The sequence below is a fragment of the Leptodactylus fuscus genome, chromosome 5, assembly GCF_031893055.1.
Source record: "Leptodactylus fuscus isolate aLepFus1 chromosome 5, aLepFus1.hap2, whole genome shotgun sequence".
Taxonomy (NCBI): domain Eukaryota; kingdom Metazoa; phylum Chordata; class Amphibia; order Anura; family Leptodactylidae; genus Leptodactylus; species Leptodactylus fuscus.
The window spans coordinates 208017929-208036808 of NC_134269.1; the positions used below are offsets into that span (position 1 = coordinate 208017929).

Sequence of the window (18880 nt, forward strand, 5' to 3'; positions counted from 1 at the left end):
CGTTCAAATTTGCACTAAACTATATATTCATTTCTCCTGCAGCACCCCCACAGGGGAAATGAAGTATTACACCTATTAAATATAAATGGATTACCTATAACGTATGAACATGCTGGGTCCTCCAAAGAAACAGACTCTTTTTGCAGCCATTCTAGCTAACAGCTAAGGGTTTAGGACTGATAAAACTTTTCTATTAACCCCATAATTTCCCTTATATATTATTTGAGACTGGGTTTTGCAGAGTAGACAGCCCCTTCAATAATCGTGCTAACGGTATAGTCAAAATCTGTAGTCGCCTTTTGACATATCCCTTTTTTGTCATGTTTCGCTTCCAAGCAATTTTCCAATGACCCCATAAACCTTTCAAATTTGCACTAAACTATTTACTCTAAACTCGGAACGCGAAAGCCACAATTAACATGTGCATTCAATTTTTGTAATCTAGTTTTGTGGCTTTGCCATGTAGAATGAGGAAATTGGTTTGACAGCTTTGACAGAAGCAGGAAAAAGGGGGAAAAAAAAAATAAAAAAAGCATAAAAGGGGGAGTCTGGGAATGTTTTCTTTAAGACAGTGTATCGAGACCGTTGCAGCCTCAGACCGCAGATCAACTGCAGAGTCCCGGCCAAGTCTCTACTGTTTTATTTAAATGAGTGCTTCTAAATCCCCTTTCTAGTGGCTGATAAGAACATGGATTTATGCTTCCCATGCTCGGATGATGAAAGTTTATGATATTTCAATGAACCTCTTACCAATAGCTTTGCGCTTTCACATTTTACCTGTAGCAAAGCCAAAACAGACTCCAGCTAAATACTGTCTAGAAGATTGTATTTCATTAATCACGTCTTTTTAATTTCCAGGGCTCAGTGTTCAGGAAGCTCCGGGAGTATATAATCAAATTTACCAGCACTTTATCAAGAGCTTCTAGAAGCTTGAACCTATTACTATAGACCCTCGCTGATCAAACCTTGGAGTAACTTCCTCCTACATGGCAGCCTGGAAACTTCTTAAAGGGCAAGCAGCGGCGGGTAGTCTCATATTCCCGGTGCTGCCGTAAGCTACAAATTTGCAAAACTCATAGTAATAATAATTATAATAATATTAACAACAACAATAATAATACAGCACATTTTTGCAATTTTTCTTAAAGGGGTTCAACACTATTATATCTAGAGAGTAGGGGGCAGCCTGTGGCTACAATAATTCTTTCCTGACAAATTCAGTTTGGCATGGGCAATATTACAAACCACTAGAAAGCTGACAGTACTGAATAAAGCGCACTCTCAGTTTAGCAGATATGCGCATGGGTGCTGGAGGTATCAGTGCCATTCGTTTCGGCACCAATATCCCTCCACTGTCAGAAGGGCGGGTCTTACAGCTTAGCGTCATCGCTGGGCTATAAGGAACTCCCCATTTCGCTCCCACAGTACAAGGCAATGGAAGAGTAGTGTCGGGAAGGACACAGAGATGACACTGGGGTGTAAGGCCCATCCTTCTGACAGTCAAGGGAAATCGGTGCCAAAACTAACGGTACCAATATCTCCGACAGGGTGTCCATCCTGATACATTGCTCTTAGCAATATGTAGGAGCTTGTTTTAACTCGTTCATGGAGACAAAAAAGGCAATTTAAAAATCTAACAAGCTTGATCCTTCTTTCTCTGAGATCAGATAGGAGACATCCATACACATCATTGTCAGCCAATCACACCTCAGTAGGATAGTTCAGGCTTGTACAACTTTCAATATACAAACAATCTCTTTGAGGATGTTGCGGCGCACTTCTCTTGAGCTCCGACAACACCGTAGTTTCATATTGACAAAAAAAAAAGTGATATTTCAGCAACAGAGGCAGCGACTCACAAGGGGAACACACCATTTGATAGAGGTGACCCTAACCAATCTGCAGGACTGGGGTGATATGCTGGATCTGGTGACACTAACCTATCTATCTGCAGGACTGGGGTGATATGCTGGTTCTGGTGACACTAACCTATCTATCTGCAGGGCTGGGGTGATATGCTGGTTCTGGTGACAGTAACCCATCTATCTGCAGGGCTGGGGTGATATGTTGATTCCGGTGACACTAACCTATCTATCTGCAGGGCTGGGGTGATATTCTGGTTCTGGTGACACTAACCTATCTATCTGCAGGGCTGGGGTGATATGCTGGTTCTGGTGACACTAACCTATCTATCTGCAGGGCTGGGGTGATATGCTGGGTCTGGTGACAGTAGCCTATCTATCTGCAGGGCTGGGGTGATATGCTGGTTCTGGTGACACTAACCTATCTATCTGCAGGGCTGGGGTGATATGCTGGTTCTGGTGACAGTAACCTATCTATCTGCAGGGCTGGGGTGATATGCTGGTCCTGGTGACAGTAACCTATCTATCTGCAGGGCTGGGGTGATATGCTGGTTCTGATGACACTAACCTATCTATCTGCAGGGCTGGGGTGATATGCTGGTCCTGGTGACAGTAACCTATCTATCTGCAGGGCTGGGGTGATATGCTGGTTCTGGTGACAGTAACCTATCTATCTGCAGGGCTGGGGTGATATGCTGGTCCTGGTGACAGTAACCTATCTATCTGCAGGGCTGGGGTGATATGCTGGTTCTGGTGACACTAACCTATCTATCTGCAGGGCTGGGGTGATATGCTGGTTCTGGTGACACTAACCTATCTATCTGCAGGGCTGGGGTGATATGCTGGTCCTGGTGACAGTAACCTATCTATCTGCAGGGCTGGGGTGATATGCTGGTTCTGATGACACTAACCTATCTGCAGGACTGGGGTGATATGCTGGTTCTGGTAACAGTATCCTATCTATCTCGCAGGGCTGGGGTGATATGCTGGTTCTGGTGACAGTATCCTATCTATCTCGCAGGGCTGGGGTGATATGCTGGTTCTGGTAACAGTATCCTATCTATCTCGCAGGGCTGGGGTGATATGCTGGTTCTGGTAACAGTATCCTATCTATCTCGCAGGGCTGGGGTGATATGCTGGTTCTGGTGACACTAACCTATCTATCTGCAGGGCTGGGGTGATATGCTGGTTCTGGTGACAGTAACCTATCTATCTGCAGGGCTGGGGTGATATGCTGGTTCTGGTGACACTAACCTATCTATCTGCAGGACTGGGGTGATATGCTGGTTCTGGTAACAGTATCCTATCTATCTCGCAGGGCTGGGGTGATATGCTGGTTCTGGTGACAGTATCCTATCTATCTGCAGGACTGGGGTGATATGCTGGTTCTGGTGACAGTAACCTATCTATCTGCAGGGCTGGGGTGATATGCTGGTTCTGGTGACAGTAACCTATCTGCAGGGCTGGGGTGATATGCTGGTTCTGGTGACAGTATCCTATCTATCTGCAGGGCTGGGGTGATATGCTGGGGTCTGGTGACAGTAACCTATCTATCTGCAGGGCTGGGGTGATATGCTGGTTCTGGTGACAGTAACCTATCTATCTGCAGGGCTGGGGTGATATGCTGGTTCTGGTGACAGTATCCTATCTATCTGCAGGGCTGGGGTGATATGCTGGTCAACCAGATTGTACTCCAGTCACTGAAGCCGAGAATGAAGATGCGTTGGAAACACCAAAGTAGATTTTATATAAACGTGCAATGAGAAGATCATTCAAAAGGAGAGGCTTCTGCCAAAGCATCTGATTAGTGTCACCTATTGAAGGGAGCTACCCTGTAAATCAATGTCCGACCTATTAACAAGCTTTGTCACTAACATGAATAATTACAAAGCTAGTTGCAAGCCAGACCCTCATATCTGTTTTGGGGTAACAGCCCTTTCTCAGTCCAGGCCCGTGTATTGGCTATGACTTTGGGGTTTATGGATTCACATTAAAGAGACCTAGCCATGTATAGTCTTACCGACCAACCATCTCAGTATTATAGTCATCATTTAGGCCTCGATTGGCCCAGTATATGCTATAAAAGTTTACTGTAGTAGTAACTTGAGGTCTCTTCGCTGCTGTATGCAGAAGTATTACACATAAAAACAATGTAATGCTAAATTTGTACTGTGGTGGCGCTGCAGAGAAATAATACACTTACTCTCAGCTTCCTCCACAGATTCCAACTCATCTCTCTTATTCTAACAAGGACAAGTGTTTTTAAAATTCGCTACAGGTCCATGTTATATCTTGACTTTTCTGATATATCCATTTGACGAGTACAGACCAGTAAATAGACCACATCTCTGCCAAATGAGGACCCCCCTCCTCCCGAATGGAATACCAAACGCATTGCAAGTGGTGTGCAGTGAAAGCACACGGATCTCCATACACTATAATGGGGTCCATGTGCTTGCGGCGAGATCTCTGCAGCGAGCACGTGAACATGAAAGTTCTTCACAAACTACTTTCTTCTACACATGACTCATGTGGAGATCTCGCGGCAAGCACACGGACCCTGTTAAAGTCTATGGGGTCTGTGTGCTTTCACTGCATAGCGTTTGCAAATGCGTTCGGTAGTCTGTTCAAGAGCGGGGGTCCCCATGTGGACTCCCCGAACGGATTACCAAACACAGATGTGAACGAAAGGTAAGACTAGACTACGTGCCATGCAAATTCAATTGTTGAGGTCAGTGACACCATTCTCATTATCCTCTACCATAAAAAATAGTTTTATTTTTTATTTTTGAAGAGGGTCCATGAAAAAAAAAAAAAAAAAATTTCTTTGATTTATTCACAAATAAACATATGTATAAAGTGTTAAAAAATCTAAATAAAAAATTCTCAACAAAAAAAAGTGTAAAATGTCAAAAATAAAAACAAACTTATCGTCTATAACTATACCCGAAATGCCAAAAAAAAAAAAAAAACACACCGACAACTAAAAACACTCAACTGCAAAAATAAATAAATAAATAAATGAGAAACAATGAAAGCGAAAGCAGTAAAATCTGGATGCAGTCTAAAATTTTAAGTGCTAAGTTAAATCACATGTGACAAATGCAGAATTACAAAAAAATTATTCAGTTAAAACTAATACATTTAAGAATTTATTTTTTTAAAAAAGAAATTAACACACATTTTTTTGTAATATATCGTCCCAATTAACTGAAAAACCGAAGCAAATCGTAATGAAATGTAAATTAAAAAAATATTTTTGGAGGCGAAGCACGCAGCTGTTTTGCATCTGATTTTCTAATGCAAGATAATTGCTAGTAATGAGTAACTGCTACTAACACAAGTCTATTACACTCTAGTTTACAAGGTCAAGGAAGGGTCGTTTTCTAACCAATTCCGTTGACTTCAGAGTGTTTCTAATAAGGCAAGACTAATCAACTGGCAACCCAACTCTGCATGGAGAAAGGAACTCTGTAAATTACTAATACAGGGAAGTCAGCGCTGGGTAACTAAGGCTTTCTCAAGGAAGAGTTATTGCCCCTTTCTGCAATGCTTACCAAGTCATTAACTACTCTCTGGTCCATAAATAAACCACCATCATTAGGTGTGTAAACAGAGTACCTATTGTGTTACCAGAATTTGCAGTAGGTAAGAAAACAGCTCTTCTAGGTACAGGTCTTTCCTACCCTTAAAGAAAGCAATTATTCCAATTTCTCCTAAAAAGTCGGATATTAAAATATGTAATTAAATGAAAAAGGTTCAAGAGCTTGAAACTTTAGCTGTCATGAAGAGTTAAGTCTGAAATCTTACTTCCAAATTCTAAAGAAATAAATGAAAATAATGTTGAAATTCGTTTTCAAATTACATTTTTAGGTTTTTTGGTGTATATTTTTAAAATGTTATAGGTATAGCACAAAACAAAGCCATAAATTTCTAAATAATGAACTAATTAAGCTTTGGTATCCTCGGAAAGCGCTTGATATTGTCGCCACTGTTAATATTTCAGAAGGGATATAAGAGTATGCTTCAATAAATAAAAGAAAATATTATGCTAAGTTCATGTGTTTTTTAAGAAATTTTTTGGCTTATTTTTTTAATTTGGTTTCTTAACGAAAAGAAAATATTTTACTCTACTTTTTTGGCTCTTAAGAACATTCTGGGGTGAAACTAAGAATAGAAAAAATAATTCCTAGTAAATTTACTCTTACAAAATGTATGTGTTTGGAAAGGATCAAAAAATTAAGAAAAAAAGAAAAAAAGTTAATAAAAACTGCACTACAGGTTTAATGCTCTATTCTTCTACGATAAATTGGTTTGGGGTGTTTGGTGCTTTTGTTGTACTATCTGGAAGTTTATTCAATTAAAAATTAAGGGCAAGAAAATCGGTTTATTAGTCAACGATTGGCTACTTTCAAAGGCATCCTACAATATGAGGGTTAGAACAACATGGAAATTTTGAAAAATTTTTGCTTAGAGCAAGTGTTTTCTGACTGATTATTTCCACGGTGGACTATTTTCAAGAATAAAAGCACATTATGAAATTGCTAAAAAAAAAAAAAAAAAAAAAAAAACACAACAAGAAACAAAAAAAAACCATGGTCAAAAACCTTCAGGCTTGAACTATACTTTATGGGTATGTGTTTCAGTTGTGAGATGGTTTATGGTTGGGATTATATAGAGACTGTACGACAAGGTTTTTGCCAAAAATTACATATAGTTTTCCCATGAATTGACACGGTTTTGCAATGCCCATTTTTGGGATTACTTGTTTTTTTTGTAAGCGAAAACCAGACAAATTCATAGCGTGAGATGTTGCTATGGATTTTCAGTGCAAATTCTGCATTGTTGGGTGCAAAAATGTGGATGGGAAGCTAAAACACACAACATATAGCATTAAAAAAATCCACAATTCTAACAGAAAAAATATCAATTCTGCTACAACTTTGTCACCGATTTTTTTTTTTACCAGATTTCACCCTTTCCAATGAAATCTGCATCAAAATCCACAACAGTGAACAAGAAAAAAAAAAAGAAGTCATCTACAGCATGGCCTCAATTCTGTACAGATTTTTTTGGCAATGTGTGACTAGAGTTTTTACATTTCCATCGTGGACTGGTGCCAAAACTTTTGGTTAGTATGTATTTTGTTTTTTTTTGGTACGGTATAGCTGTCAAGCCTAGATGTTTTTGGTGTTTTTTGCCCTATGGACAAAACATTGACTTTCAATGTTACAATTTCTTTAATTTAGAAATATTTTCTGAAGGTAAAAAAGTGATGAACTACAAAAAATTAAAAAAATTATATTATAAAAAAAAAATATAGTAGTACATGTTAAGAATCATAACATTTTTGTACGCGATACCAGATACTGGCTCAGTCATAGATATCTGGTATCTATACAGGCTTAATCCTAGCACTCGAGAGATTAGGACGGTTTCCTGCCCCGGTTACACAAGGCACATATTGGAAACATGCAGAGGATCCAGCTCCATAAAAACAGCGAACGTACCACTAACAGGACCCTTTACAGACTTCAATGCAGAAGAGCCGGCCGGGGCCTTGAACCACAATTTAGATAATTATTTGGACTTCATTTGTTGGGACAAAATAACTTTTTCACTTGGATTTTTTTTTCTACCCACGTGAGGAATTTTCTCCTGAATTCCTACCCTGAAGGAGTACGTCCACACTTCCATTTAGCATGTAAACGTCTACACAAAAACAGACTTATGTTGGCATTTTCTCAGGGCATCCTGAAATCGAACACAAAACCACAAGGAGGAAAAAATGTAAATAAGCGGTTTATTACGAGAAGCGGCCGGCTATATGTACAGTTAGGAAAACGTGAAGAAGTAGGAGAAAAGTTGGTCTGTTCGTTGGAGTTACAGCTTGCAGGAAAATCCAAAAAATGACAATTTTTTTTCGTCTAAATTCAGATGGATCCGGGATAATCGTATTAATTTCTTTGTGGCATCCAAAAAGTTGCATATTTTTTTCATATCTCAAAAGGACATCAAAAAGTTTTTGTTGGCAGAAATATTTTTGAATTTTTTTTTTTAAAGTGTGTATTTTAAGGTGATCCTCCTAAGTTACTCAAGAAGGAGCCTCTTGAACGCCCGTTGAGACTTCTGCCCCTTAAAAGTCCTTATTAAATAGATAATGTACCAGTTTATTACCTGTTAAGAGCGGGCGGCCCTATAAAAATTACCACGTACAGAGTTCTGGACAACAATGGATGTGATGGGGCAAAATCAGGTTTAAAAATCTTATCAGTTCTACTCAGAGAGTCTTTAAGCTTGGACTAAGCCTGAAAGGATTCTCACATCTAATTAAAGGGAACCTGTCAGCAAGTTTGTGGCCCCCACAGGTTCCCTTTAAGATCACAAAACTTGCTCAAGAAGGTTTACAGACAGTTTTATAGTCTCCACTCGGTTTAACTACCAGGGCAGCCGGAATAGCAGGTGCTATAGACCCGGAAATTAAAGATATCTCATCCCATAGAGAAGATTATAGATCACAGTGTAAAGAATTGAATGTAGCCCCATTCTAGGTTTTACCATGGAGTCCCCATGTTGCCCCTGCTGTGTAGAATCCCTACTCTGTAATATAGAGTTTAGTTTCTTGTCTGTACTGAGATATTGTGTGCGTTATACCCGCACTCTACATCAATATGGTTTTTCTCTTTCTGGGTTGTTATGTCAGTGTGCTACATGTGATACATTTATTACATATGTGATTTGATATCATAGTATGCCATTTCTCTTGTCCTGTGACATCACTGTGTGTATTATCCTGTACTGTGACATCACTGTGTGTATTATCTCTGTACTGTGACATCACTGTGTGTATTATCTCTGTACTGTGACATCACTGTGTGTATTATCCTGTACTGTGACATCACTGTGTGTATTATCTCTGTACTGTGACATCACTGTGTGTATTATCCCTGTACTGTGACATCACTGTGTGTATTATCCTGTACTGTGACATCACTGTGTGTATTATCCCTGTACTGTGACATCACTGTGTGTATTATCCCTGTACTGTGACATCACTGTGTGTATTATCCTGTACTGTGACATCACTGTGTGTATTATCTCTGTACTGTGACATCACTGTGTGTATTATCTCTGTACTGTGACATCACTGTGTGTATTATCCTGTACTGTGACATCACTGTGTGTATTATCTCTGTACTGTGACATCACTGTGTGTATTATCTCTGTACTGTGACATCACTGTGTGTATTATCCTGTACTGTGACATCACTGTGTGTATTATCTCTGTACTGTGACATCACTGTGTGTATTATCTCTGTACTGTGACATCACTGTGTGTATTATCCCTGTACTGTGACATCACTGTGTGTATTATCCTGTACTGTGACATCACTGTATTATCCCTGTACTGTGACATCACTGTGTGTATTATCCTGTACTGTGACATCACTGTGTGTATTATCCTGTACTGTGACATCACTGTGTGTATTCTCCTGTACTGTGACATCACTGTGTGTATTCTCCTGTACTGTGACATCACTGTGTGTATTCTCCTGTACTGTGACATCACTGTGTGTATTATCTCTGTACTGTGACATCACTGTGTGCATTACCTCTGTACTGTGACATCACTGTGTGTATTATCCTGTACTGTGACATCACTGTGTGTATTATCTCTGTACTGTGACATCACTGTGTGTATTATCCTGTACTGTGACATCACTGTGTGTATTATCCCTGTACTGTGACATCACTGTGTGTATTATCCTGTACTGTGACATCACTGTGTGTATTATCCCTGTACTGTGACATCGCTGTGTGTATTATCCCTGTACTGTGACATCACTGTGTGTATTATCCTGTACTGTGACATCACTGTGTGTATTATCCTGTACTGTGACATCACTGTGTGTATTATCTCTGTACTGTGACATCACTGTGTGTATTATCTCTGTACTGTGACATCACTGCGTGTATTATCCTGTACTGTGACATCACTGTGTGTATTCTCCTGTACTGTGACATCACTGTGTGTATTATCCATATGTATTTGTGAGACTAAAATAATCATCCTTTTTTGTTTTCTGACCATGCTTCTGGAAGTGGTCATGGTAAAGTAAGAACAGGTTTGGGGATATGGGGCCCTAGGATTACTTGTTATACCCCTGGTTCGAGAAACAAAGACGTACCACAATGACTCCCCACAATAATATGTAACCAGTGGTTGGACCACAAAAGTCATGACTAGGCCGACTAACAAAGGATGTTCTGGTGTGGCCTCTCAAAAGCCCTTTACCACTTGCTAAAAGTGGCGCACAATATCTTAGACATTTTTGGGGGGCATATTTTCACAAAATTCTCTCTTATTGGAGTCAAATCTATCAATCCCTTTTTGTGTAGAGAAGTGATATTGTGGCACACATGCTGGACCCCATATAGCGCAACCTTCAGAATGTGCTAAAAAAAAAAAAAAAAAACACTTCACACTTTTTGGCTTTTTTAATATCCTAATTTGAAAAAAAAAAATCTATTGAAAAATCCTCCAAAAATGTACTAAGGTTTTTCACCAGTAAAAAGTAACATTTAAGGCACGTGGATGACAAACTGAAGGTCTGGCACTTCGTCCCGTCTGCATTACAGTGACATATTGTTGAGAGCCAAAGAACCATGAGAGCTCATTATCTTTACAAGAGAAATCCTTGTTCTACCACCAATAACCGGGGAAGATTAGGTAATTTGGCTAGCGCCTCCAAACTGCTAACGAGGATCTTTGCAACGATTGGAACGCGCTAATCGCACAATTGATGACCTAATTAAATGATTACAGCGGCCTACACAGCAGTGTTTGGATAATAACATTACTAATCAGAGGGAACAAGGCCGAAATCGGGAGTATTAGCACATTAATGAGCTCCGCCAGAATTTGGGCTGACCTCTCCTCCGCTGATGCCTAATAATGCGGGCAGAACACAAGACAATTAAAGCTGTGATCTTTCAGACCAAAAAAGAGGGGGGGGGGAGTGGTCTTAGAGAAGGTCTACAATGAAATCCATGCCCACAGGCCTCAAAAAAAGTTGTGGTCATGCTCGTCCTGGCTCATTTCTAGTGACCATTGGTAGCCTAAAATTGACCTCCTGTTCCTTTAGAGTGCCATGATGATACCCTTAAAGCTTGTGGGAGGCTGAGAGTAAGTTCACACGGGGTTTTTTGGATCAGAACCAGAGGTGGAGGCCGCCTCAGGTTCTGATCCAAAAGCCGGGTAGTCGTGACTAAAAGTCGGTGCACTGCACCAGCATCCAGCCGCACACTCCACTCCGGATTAGGGTGTGGGCCTAGTCCAGAGGAGGAAGTGTCTTCAGGCCGAATTGCGAGGCCTGAAGAATGAGCACCTCGCTTCTTTGTTCGGGAGCCGGCACATGCCCTGAGCGGCTACCACTGATTTCAATGGGAGCCGTCTTTTTGGTCAGGTGAATACGGCCTCAAAATCCTGGCCAAAAATCTCCGTGTGAACTTACCCTAACTCGGCTTTTCCAGATTGGCTTCTGAGTAAAAGCACAAGCTCACCATGAGCCAATTACAAGATTAGCCAATGGACTTGTACAAACACAGAGAAAAAGAATTTTTGCACAATTAAGGCAGTCTAAAATTGACCTCCTATTCTTTCAGAGGGTCATGTTATAGCGCTCTCTTTTCCAAACTTTACACTGCAGCTCAGATTTTTCAGATTGGTTACTGGATAAATGCACAAGCTCACCGGGAACCAATTACAAAACTGTAGTCAGGAAAAGAAAACTTTCACACATTTTTTTTAGGCCTGGTCCACATCTGCGTTTGGTATTCCATTCGGGGAGTTCGCTTGGGGAACCCTCAAACGGAATACTGAATGTATTACAAAGCGGAGAGCAACAAAAGCACATGGACCCCATAGACTATGGGGTCTGTGTGTTTTCTGCGCGGTTTCCATACGAGTCATGTGGAAAGAAAAGTACTTCATCAACTCTTTCCTCTCCGCATGACTTGTGCCAAAAACACACGGACCCCATTATAGTCTAGGGGGTCCGTGTGCTTTCATTGCTCACCGTTTTTTAATGCATTCGGTATTCCATTCGGGGGTTCTCCAAATGGACTCCCCAAATGGAATACGGAATGCAGATGTGAACCAGGCCTGAGCCTTTTAATACTCAATAGGGGATCACCCGGGACTCTTCACTTTTAAAGAAGCTTTATTTGGGGTACGTTTTGTTCATAGAGGGAATTCCACCAAATTCTGGAAGACCTCAAATACAAATCCTTAGCAATCTTATAGTATAAAAGATAACAAATCCCATAGAAAAATACAAACTGTAGGTTCTCAATGGGCCCATAACAGCATTATAAGGTGTAATAGAGACCTCAAAGTATACAACCTAGGTGACAAACCACCTCGTAATACCAATACTAGTAATGGTTAGATGTGATCACCACCTCACAATAGATCACCTCAATGACAAATGTCTCCTAAAACAACAACTATGGACGACAACTACCTTCTAACGCAATAACAGAGTATGACGATAGGCTCATAATACTAGTTAGAAACAACCGCCATATAGTGCAGAGATCACTCTATAATACAATAACCCAGAACACGTCATATGTCTACATATTATTCAAACAATTAGAACTTTAATCACAAAGATCAAAGGTTTTTAGATGAACGTTAACCCAACTTTTTGATATAAATGGTACAATAATAATAATCCACATAGTAGGTTTATTACTAAGCAGGCAGATGGTACTCGCGCATAGTTGAGCCACTGGAATGCTAAGTTTCCATAAATAGACTACTTATCAGGGCGTTTCAATAACAGGGCACGTGCATTCAAGAAACACGCCCCGTCCACCTGGCCATATATCAGAACCGTGTTGTATACAAAGCCCTTCAAGTGCATGGACGATAGTCTCAGTACATAAATCTATACTTGGTGCTTTCAAAAGTTAAAAACATCTTAATTTTTTTTTTTTAATAGCCTAATTCCAAAGTTTTCAAAAACAACTACTTGTCTACATCTCCAGAAAAGTAAATGACCCTCTAAGTCTACATCAAAATGATGGGGATCCAAGATAGATTGGGAGATTCTCACAAAGCATCAATTAACCAAGGTTGGCTGATGTTTAAGAGGATGTCCAACAAAAAATTTCTGCCCAATCTGACATGGTCATGGAGAGACATCTACAGGCTGGGCAAGACAGTCATCTCGACAAGAAAGGGGCATGGGTCCTAGTCTAAGGGACCCGTGTACAATACCCCCAGGGAGTGGAATGGTTGGCTCACCAACTGTCCAACCCAGTGAGCAGTTCTGCCTTGGGCATACCCAATGTCAAATTTGGCAGGAGAGTTTATCTGGACAATTACTTTGGGAGTTTTCAATAAGGTTTGCACTTCTAGCCAGTGCTCTCGAAGGCCCAGGCCATAAGTTTATAGGTGTTGTCCAGGATTACATAAAAAGCGCCTCACTTGTACATCGGTGACATCCTTCAACGACCAAACAATACATCAACATCTAGGTCTACAGTCTACAGTCAATGTCTACTTCCATGGTGCCACTCTTTTTGAAACTCTTGTATGAAAGATTGCCCAAGCTGAAACAAGGAACAATGTTCTTCTATATAGGTTTTGGCAAGACAAGATGTTCTTCTGGATAAAGGTCACTCAACATTGGAGAACGGCAACCTTACCAATGGCCAATTATTCTATAATGGTTGTAGATGACCAGACACCTTAAATGGTAGGAAAGGTCCAAGCAGAAGACCAATAAGCAGTGTATGAGCTTAACATCTTCCAGGAGTAGACCATTAGAAGAAAAATATAGACTATCCACCTGAAATCAATTCCAAGAAGCTAAAGATATCATATAGTTTGTATCACCAAATACGTACCGTTGGAGCGATGGATGCAAGTATGCTGATTGTCACTCAGGAAGAAGCCATCTTTGCACTGGCATTCATAGCTGCCCATTGTATTAACACAGATCTGTTGACATCCTCCATTATTGTCCAAACATTCATCCACATCTAAGGATAGAAGGAAAAAAAAATGCAAAACGTTAGGACACTCAATCTGGTCTCTATCCATTGTGTACATTATAGACAATGGTCCAGGATACACATATAGGAACATAGATCTACTGTTATATTTACAACAACCTTCACACACCTCCGCAAATTAATATCAACACCAATAGCCACGATTCTCAGTACATTGCTCCTTCTACTTCCCCCTTCTTCTCCGGTCCTGGTGCCAGCACATAGAAGGGGTGGAGAGTCCCAAGAGTCGTAAGTTCTTGATCCCAGATCCCATCATTGGTTACCAGGCCACCACTGTTCTCAGTACATTGCTCCTTCTACTTCCCCCTTCTCTGGTCCTGGTCCCAGCACAGAGAAGGAGCAGAGAGTCCCAAGAGTCGTTAGTTCTCAATCCCAGATCCCATCATTGGTTACCAGGCCACCAATCTATTGTTTCTATGAACAGAAGAGTGGTGATGGCCAATATCAGCAAGGGGGCAATTTTAACTAAGGAAATGCCCCCTTGTTTAATCCCCTGACAACTACTGTAGTATTTTTTGTTTATAGGCCTTGTACTTAAAGTGATCCTCCAGGTTCCCCCATATCATGACTTGTTTGCCTAAGCAGAGGTGCTGACTTGACCTGAAGTCCATCATTTTCTCATTACTGGTTTAGTAGACACTTTATAATCATTCTTGTAAGACTATGTCAGAATAAGACCGACCTGGAGGCGGAGCGACCTGAACCAGTGAGGAGAGAGGGGTGGGTCTCAGACTACCTCAGATTCTCTGTAGGCACTGTAAGTAAGCTGTAGACACCGAACACAGCTCTACCATAATGAAGCCAAGTGGCAATATCAGAGGATAATAAATAGAAGAAAATGACCCTCTAAGGAGTATGGACTTACACTATAGGGGATTGTAGGGTTATAGGTTGGACTTGATGGACCGATGTCTTCATCCAACCTCATCTACAATGTAACTGGACAGTTCCTTTAATGTTTATACTTCATATATCTAGACCTTAGACCCTAAAAATACATCCTCTCTCATTTTCTCACTCCCCCGCACTCCATGCGTCCGATTTCACTAAGGCTTTTTTCATTTTCTTAAGAATAGTCTGGTCACCAAGGTATAAAATGCCCCTGGTCCTGACAGGGCTAAATTGTAAGTCACATTTTAAAGACACACATTCTTTCACCACAAATTTCCAGACAACCCTGGCTGTGAAGGTTTACAACAGTCACTGGCTCGGTCATTATGGTTTTTACGGCACAGACAGGCTTTGGGCCTACGGTAATGGTTAGAGAGAACTGGAGCGAACACAAAAGGCATTATTGGGCGAAAAAAAGACTCCTTATAGGACTCCTGGATTTGTACTGAGCAGAAGGTTTCAATTACAAAAGTCATAACCCCCCCACCATGTCGGCTTGTTTAATGAAAAGGGGACTTCTTAAATCTCTGTGTTCCCTGTCTGTATTTGTCACTTTAATGGCAAACGTATAAAAACAAGAAAAGCTGCCTTTTGCTACCGGCTATTTAAGATTTTTTCTTTTCCCCTTTAATTCGTATTAACACGCCGGGCCGATTGTGAGAAAAGACGAGGTAAATATGAATAAACTGGAATCATTCGGGGAAACTGTGACATTTGAACGATAAAGTTGCTGAAATTGTAAAAATATCAAAAGTTGTAAAGCGAGGCCAAATAACTTTATTTAAAAAAAATTAAAAATAAACACTTTCCCTTGTAAGACAGTAGAACCTTCCCTGGACTCAACCACCTTGGACTGTAAGGGCCCGTTCACTCGGGCACAGAAGGGGCAGATTATGGCGCGTAATCCACGTCATAATCCGCCCCCGAACAATGCTGGTCTATGGAGACCGCCAGGCTACTTGCAAGATGCCGCTCACTGAAAAAAAGAAGCGGGCTGCCCTTTCTTCAGGTGGCAGCAACTTCCGGGTTCGGCCCATTCATTTGAGCCAAGTCCGGAGGGGGAAGCCGCGACCGTGACAGTCGTGGCAGGTAGGTTTTGACCCGAGAGTGATGCGGTTCACTGCGTCACTCTCAGTGCCAAAATCTGCCCCCGTATGAACTTAGTCCTATAGTTTCTTCAATGCTTTTATGAATAGGTTTGTGTTTTCGTATTGGCCCACCTACGTTGTAAAAGGTAAAGTCCTAATGGAGACACCAAATCTTGCGTTATATTGGTTTGGCACCAACACCAAATGGGGCATAAGCCAATGATTAGCAGAAGTTACAAAATTTTTGGCCAGGCTCTAATCGAGATGCGATTGGAAGGCTACTGGAAAAGAGAGTGGCGAGTCCTGATGGCGAGAGTCAAGGACCAGCATGGAAGGAGAGCTGGAATTGCTTAGTTGAGGGCCACACATGGGATCAATTTGGAAAACCTGTCATAGCCAACCGGAGTACATAGGTTCAAGTACTTAACACCCCTAGAGGAAGATTCAGACCCTCACGTAAAGTCCAAGTTCTGCCACTTCTAATGGGTGTTCCTGGTATTCTTGTACCAAGGTTTCCACATTTTCCACCCTCAGATGTCCCAATCATATGGCAAAAATATTTTTATACGTGGAAACACTGGAGCTTCACCTCTTCATAAAAGTGATGGTTCCTCCACCGGGCTGCGCCGAAAAATCTACAAAGTAAACTGGCGTACATGGTAGTGACTGTGACTATTACAGCTTATTCCGAAAACGTGAAAAAACTGAGCTGCTTTGTGATGTAATACCAAGTTTAACCACTATAAGAAGTATGGAGCAGGGGGAACAGAAACAGGTCATCGGATTTGTAGTCATAGTCCTGGAGAACTTATTTCAAAAAGTGTTTCACCAGGCACCAAACAAAGTTTACTAGTTTTGTCTTAAAGAGGGCCTGTCACCACCTCCACTAACTCCAGTCCTTACTATCAGTTGGAATTTTTTCTCAAGTCCCTACCATTCCTGAGCAATCAGTGCTGTTAGTTTTGGTGCCCAAGTTGCTAACTACGGTCTCTACTGCCAAGTGGGTGGAGTCAAGAAGAAGCAGGCAAGGAGGTGTGATACAGAGCACTCTCAGACTGTCCAGAGATAGACAGTATCTGACTTCAGGATCACGACATGGCCCACTTGACATTACAGAGCATATCAGGCACCAAAACTAATGCCAGCGATTGCTCAGGAACGGTGGGGGCTAGAGAAAAAATTCCAACTATGTCAGAATTAGTGGAGCGGTGACTGTTGAAGCATGCAAAGAACTGGCATTTGTAGAGTGATGAAAGACCTTTTTATAGATAGGCCATCAATATTACCATCCCAGAAAACCCTCTTAAAATTAGGAGGGGGGGAGGGGAAAAGGAGAGTCCTGAGTTTTACGATATCTTCTTTGTGACCATATTGAGAGATTAAAGCCATCTACTGGAAATAACCACATTAACTACATAAACACGACACATCGGTCTGTACACAAAGCTTACACAACAGTAAGTGAGCCATTTGCTCTATACATATACTGTACGTGAATGGTTTGGCAGTACAACAGAAGCCAAGGAACTCTAGAGAAGCTTTCAAGGATAAAGCCAATAGCTACTTAAGGAGCAGAGGAAAGTCATATGGCGGGAGAGGACTCCGTGCAGTGAACTCATCTTTTATTGTTGATGTTTACATTACAGAAAAGCCGCTCTCAGCTAAGATCGGAGAGATTTATTAGCGCGGGCTACTCTGCGGTCGCATGTAAAATCCTGTGATGTACTGTCCTGGAGTGAGAGGACATTGGGGTGGGGGTCTCACCTTCATGCCCACTCTTAAAGATAGTCTTGTTTTATTCATCTGAGATCAGTTCATTTTTTGATACATCTTTATAGTGCTTGAGGCTTAGTTTCTTATGTTTTTTTTGATAGCGCGCCATTTCCCCCTTGTAGTCAAAAAGGTAAAGGATAATATTTCGGCTTCCTGCACCCACCACTAGGAGGGGCCAATGAGCTTACTGCAGGGATTTTTTTGTTGTTGTTGTTGCATTCAAAGAGCAATAATGGTTTCATTTTTCTGTTGACAACTGTATTGCATGAGAGCTTGTTTTTTGCAGGACGTGCGGCATTTTTAATGTAATTGAGGAGGTGATAGATCAAGATGTACGCTGTCTTTATGTCCCTCTAATGTGGTGTAAATGATGAGGAAATTTGGCCCGGGTAATGGCCACCCATCTGTTTTCCCTTGAAGACATAGTATTGAGGCCGGTACAAAAAAAAGCCACTTATAGACTTAGCTATATAAAGGCTTATTTTTTGCAGGAGGATTGGTATTATTAAAGGCATCCTTTAATAGGAGGGGGGCTCCATTATAGACTCCTAGTTGTTGGTTATAATCAGAGTTCAATTTCACTGCAACGCCACCACAGGGAAAATTAGGCATTACATAACATCCAAGAGATTGGGCGCTAAACAGTGGACCTACCTCGAATGTCGACCTCGTATGTAGTGAGTTCTACCTCGTATGAAAATGAGGTGCTCATCTTTAAAAGGGGTTATCCATTTTGTAATATTGATGGCCTCTGCTTAGAGTGGATGAACAATATTAGATTTTCGAGAGTCCATGCTGCTCTGCACCGTCCAAAATGTAGCAGTACTGCAGCACTTCCCCATAAACTTCAATGGAATATTCCTAAATCATATGGAGAGTGAGCATGTGGCATCTAAACGTTATCAGAGTCCCACTAATCTACGGTGGTCCCGGCTGTGGCTTTTTGATGCTAGAGGTTCCAGACTGGTTCCAAGCCTGAGTAACATCATTGGAACCACCAGCCGGCCCCTAAATCACTCCTCCTCTCCCTTGTTGACCGTTGGTTGCTTGTACTATGAGGGATGGATTTACTATAGTCAGTGACTACCTACGAGAACGTTAAATGTAGGAGGTGGCGGAGTGACCTAGGGGTCTCAAGAGTCAGAACCCATATCTGGAGCAGTCAAGGGGAAAAAAAAA

General features: G+C 41.2%; 1 protein-coding gene across 7 annotated transcripts in view; it reads right to left on the reverse strand.

Moving 5' to 3' along the window:
- The window catches only part of SCUBE1 (signal peptide, CUB domain and EGF like domain containing 1), a 139325-nt gene that overhangs the window by 87083 nt on the left and 33362 nt on the right, over window positions 1–18880 (reverse strand). For all 7 annotated transcript variants that reach the window (XM_075275128.1, XM_075275127.1, XM_075275124.1 and 4 more), the window contains exon 4: window positions 13782–13916. In XM_075275128.1, the coding sequence (XP_075131229.1) occupies window positions 13782–13916 (135 nt within the window). The remainder of the gene's footprint in view (window positions 1–13781; window positions 13917–18880) is intronic.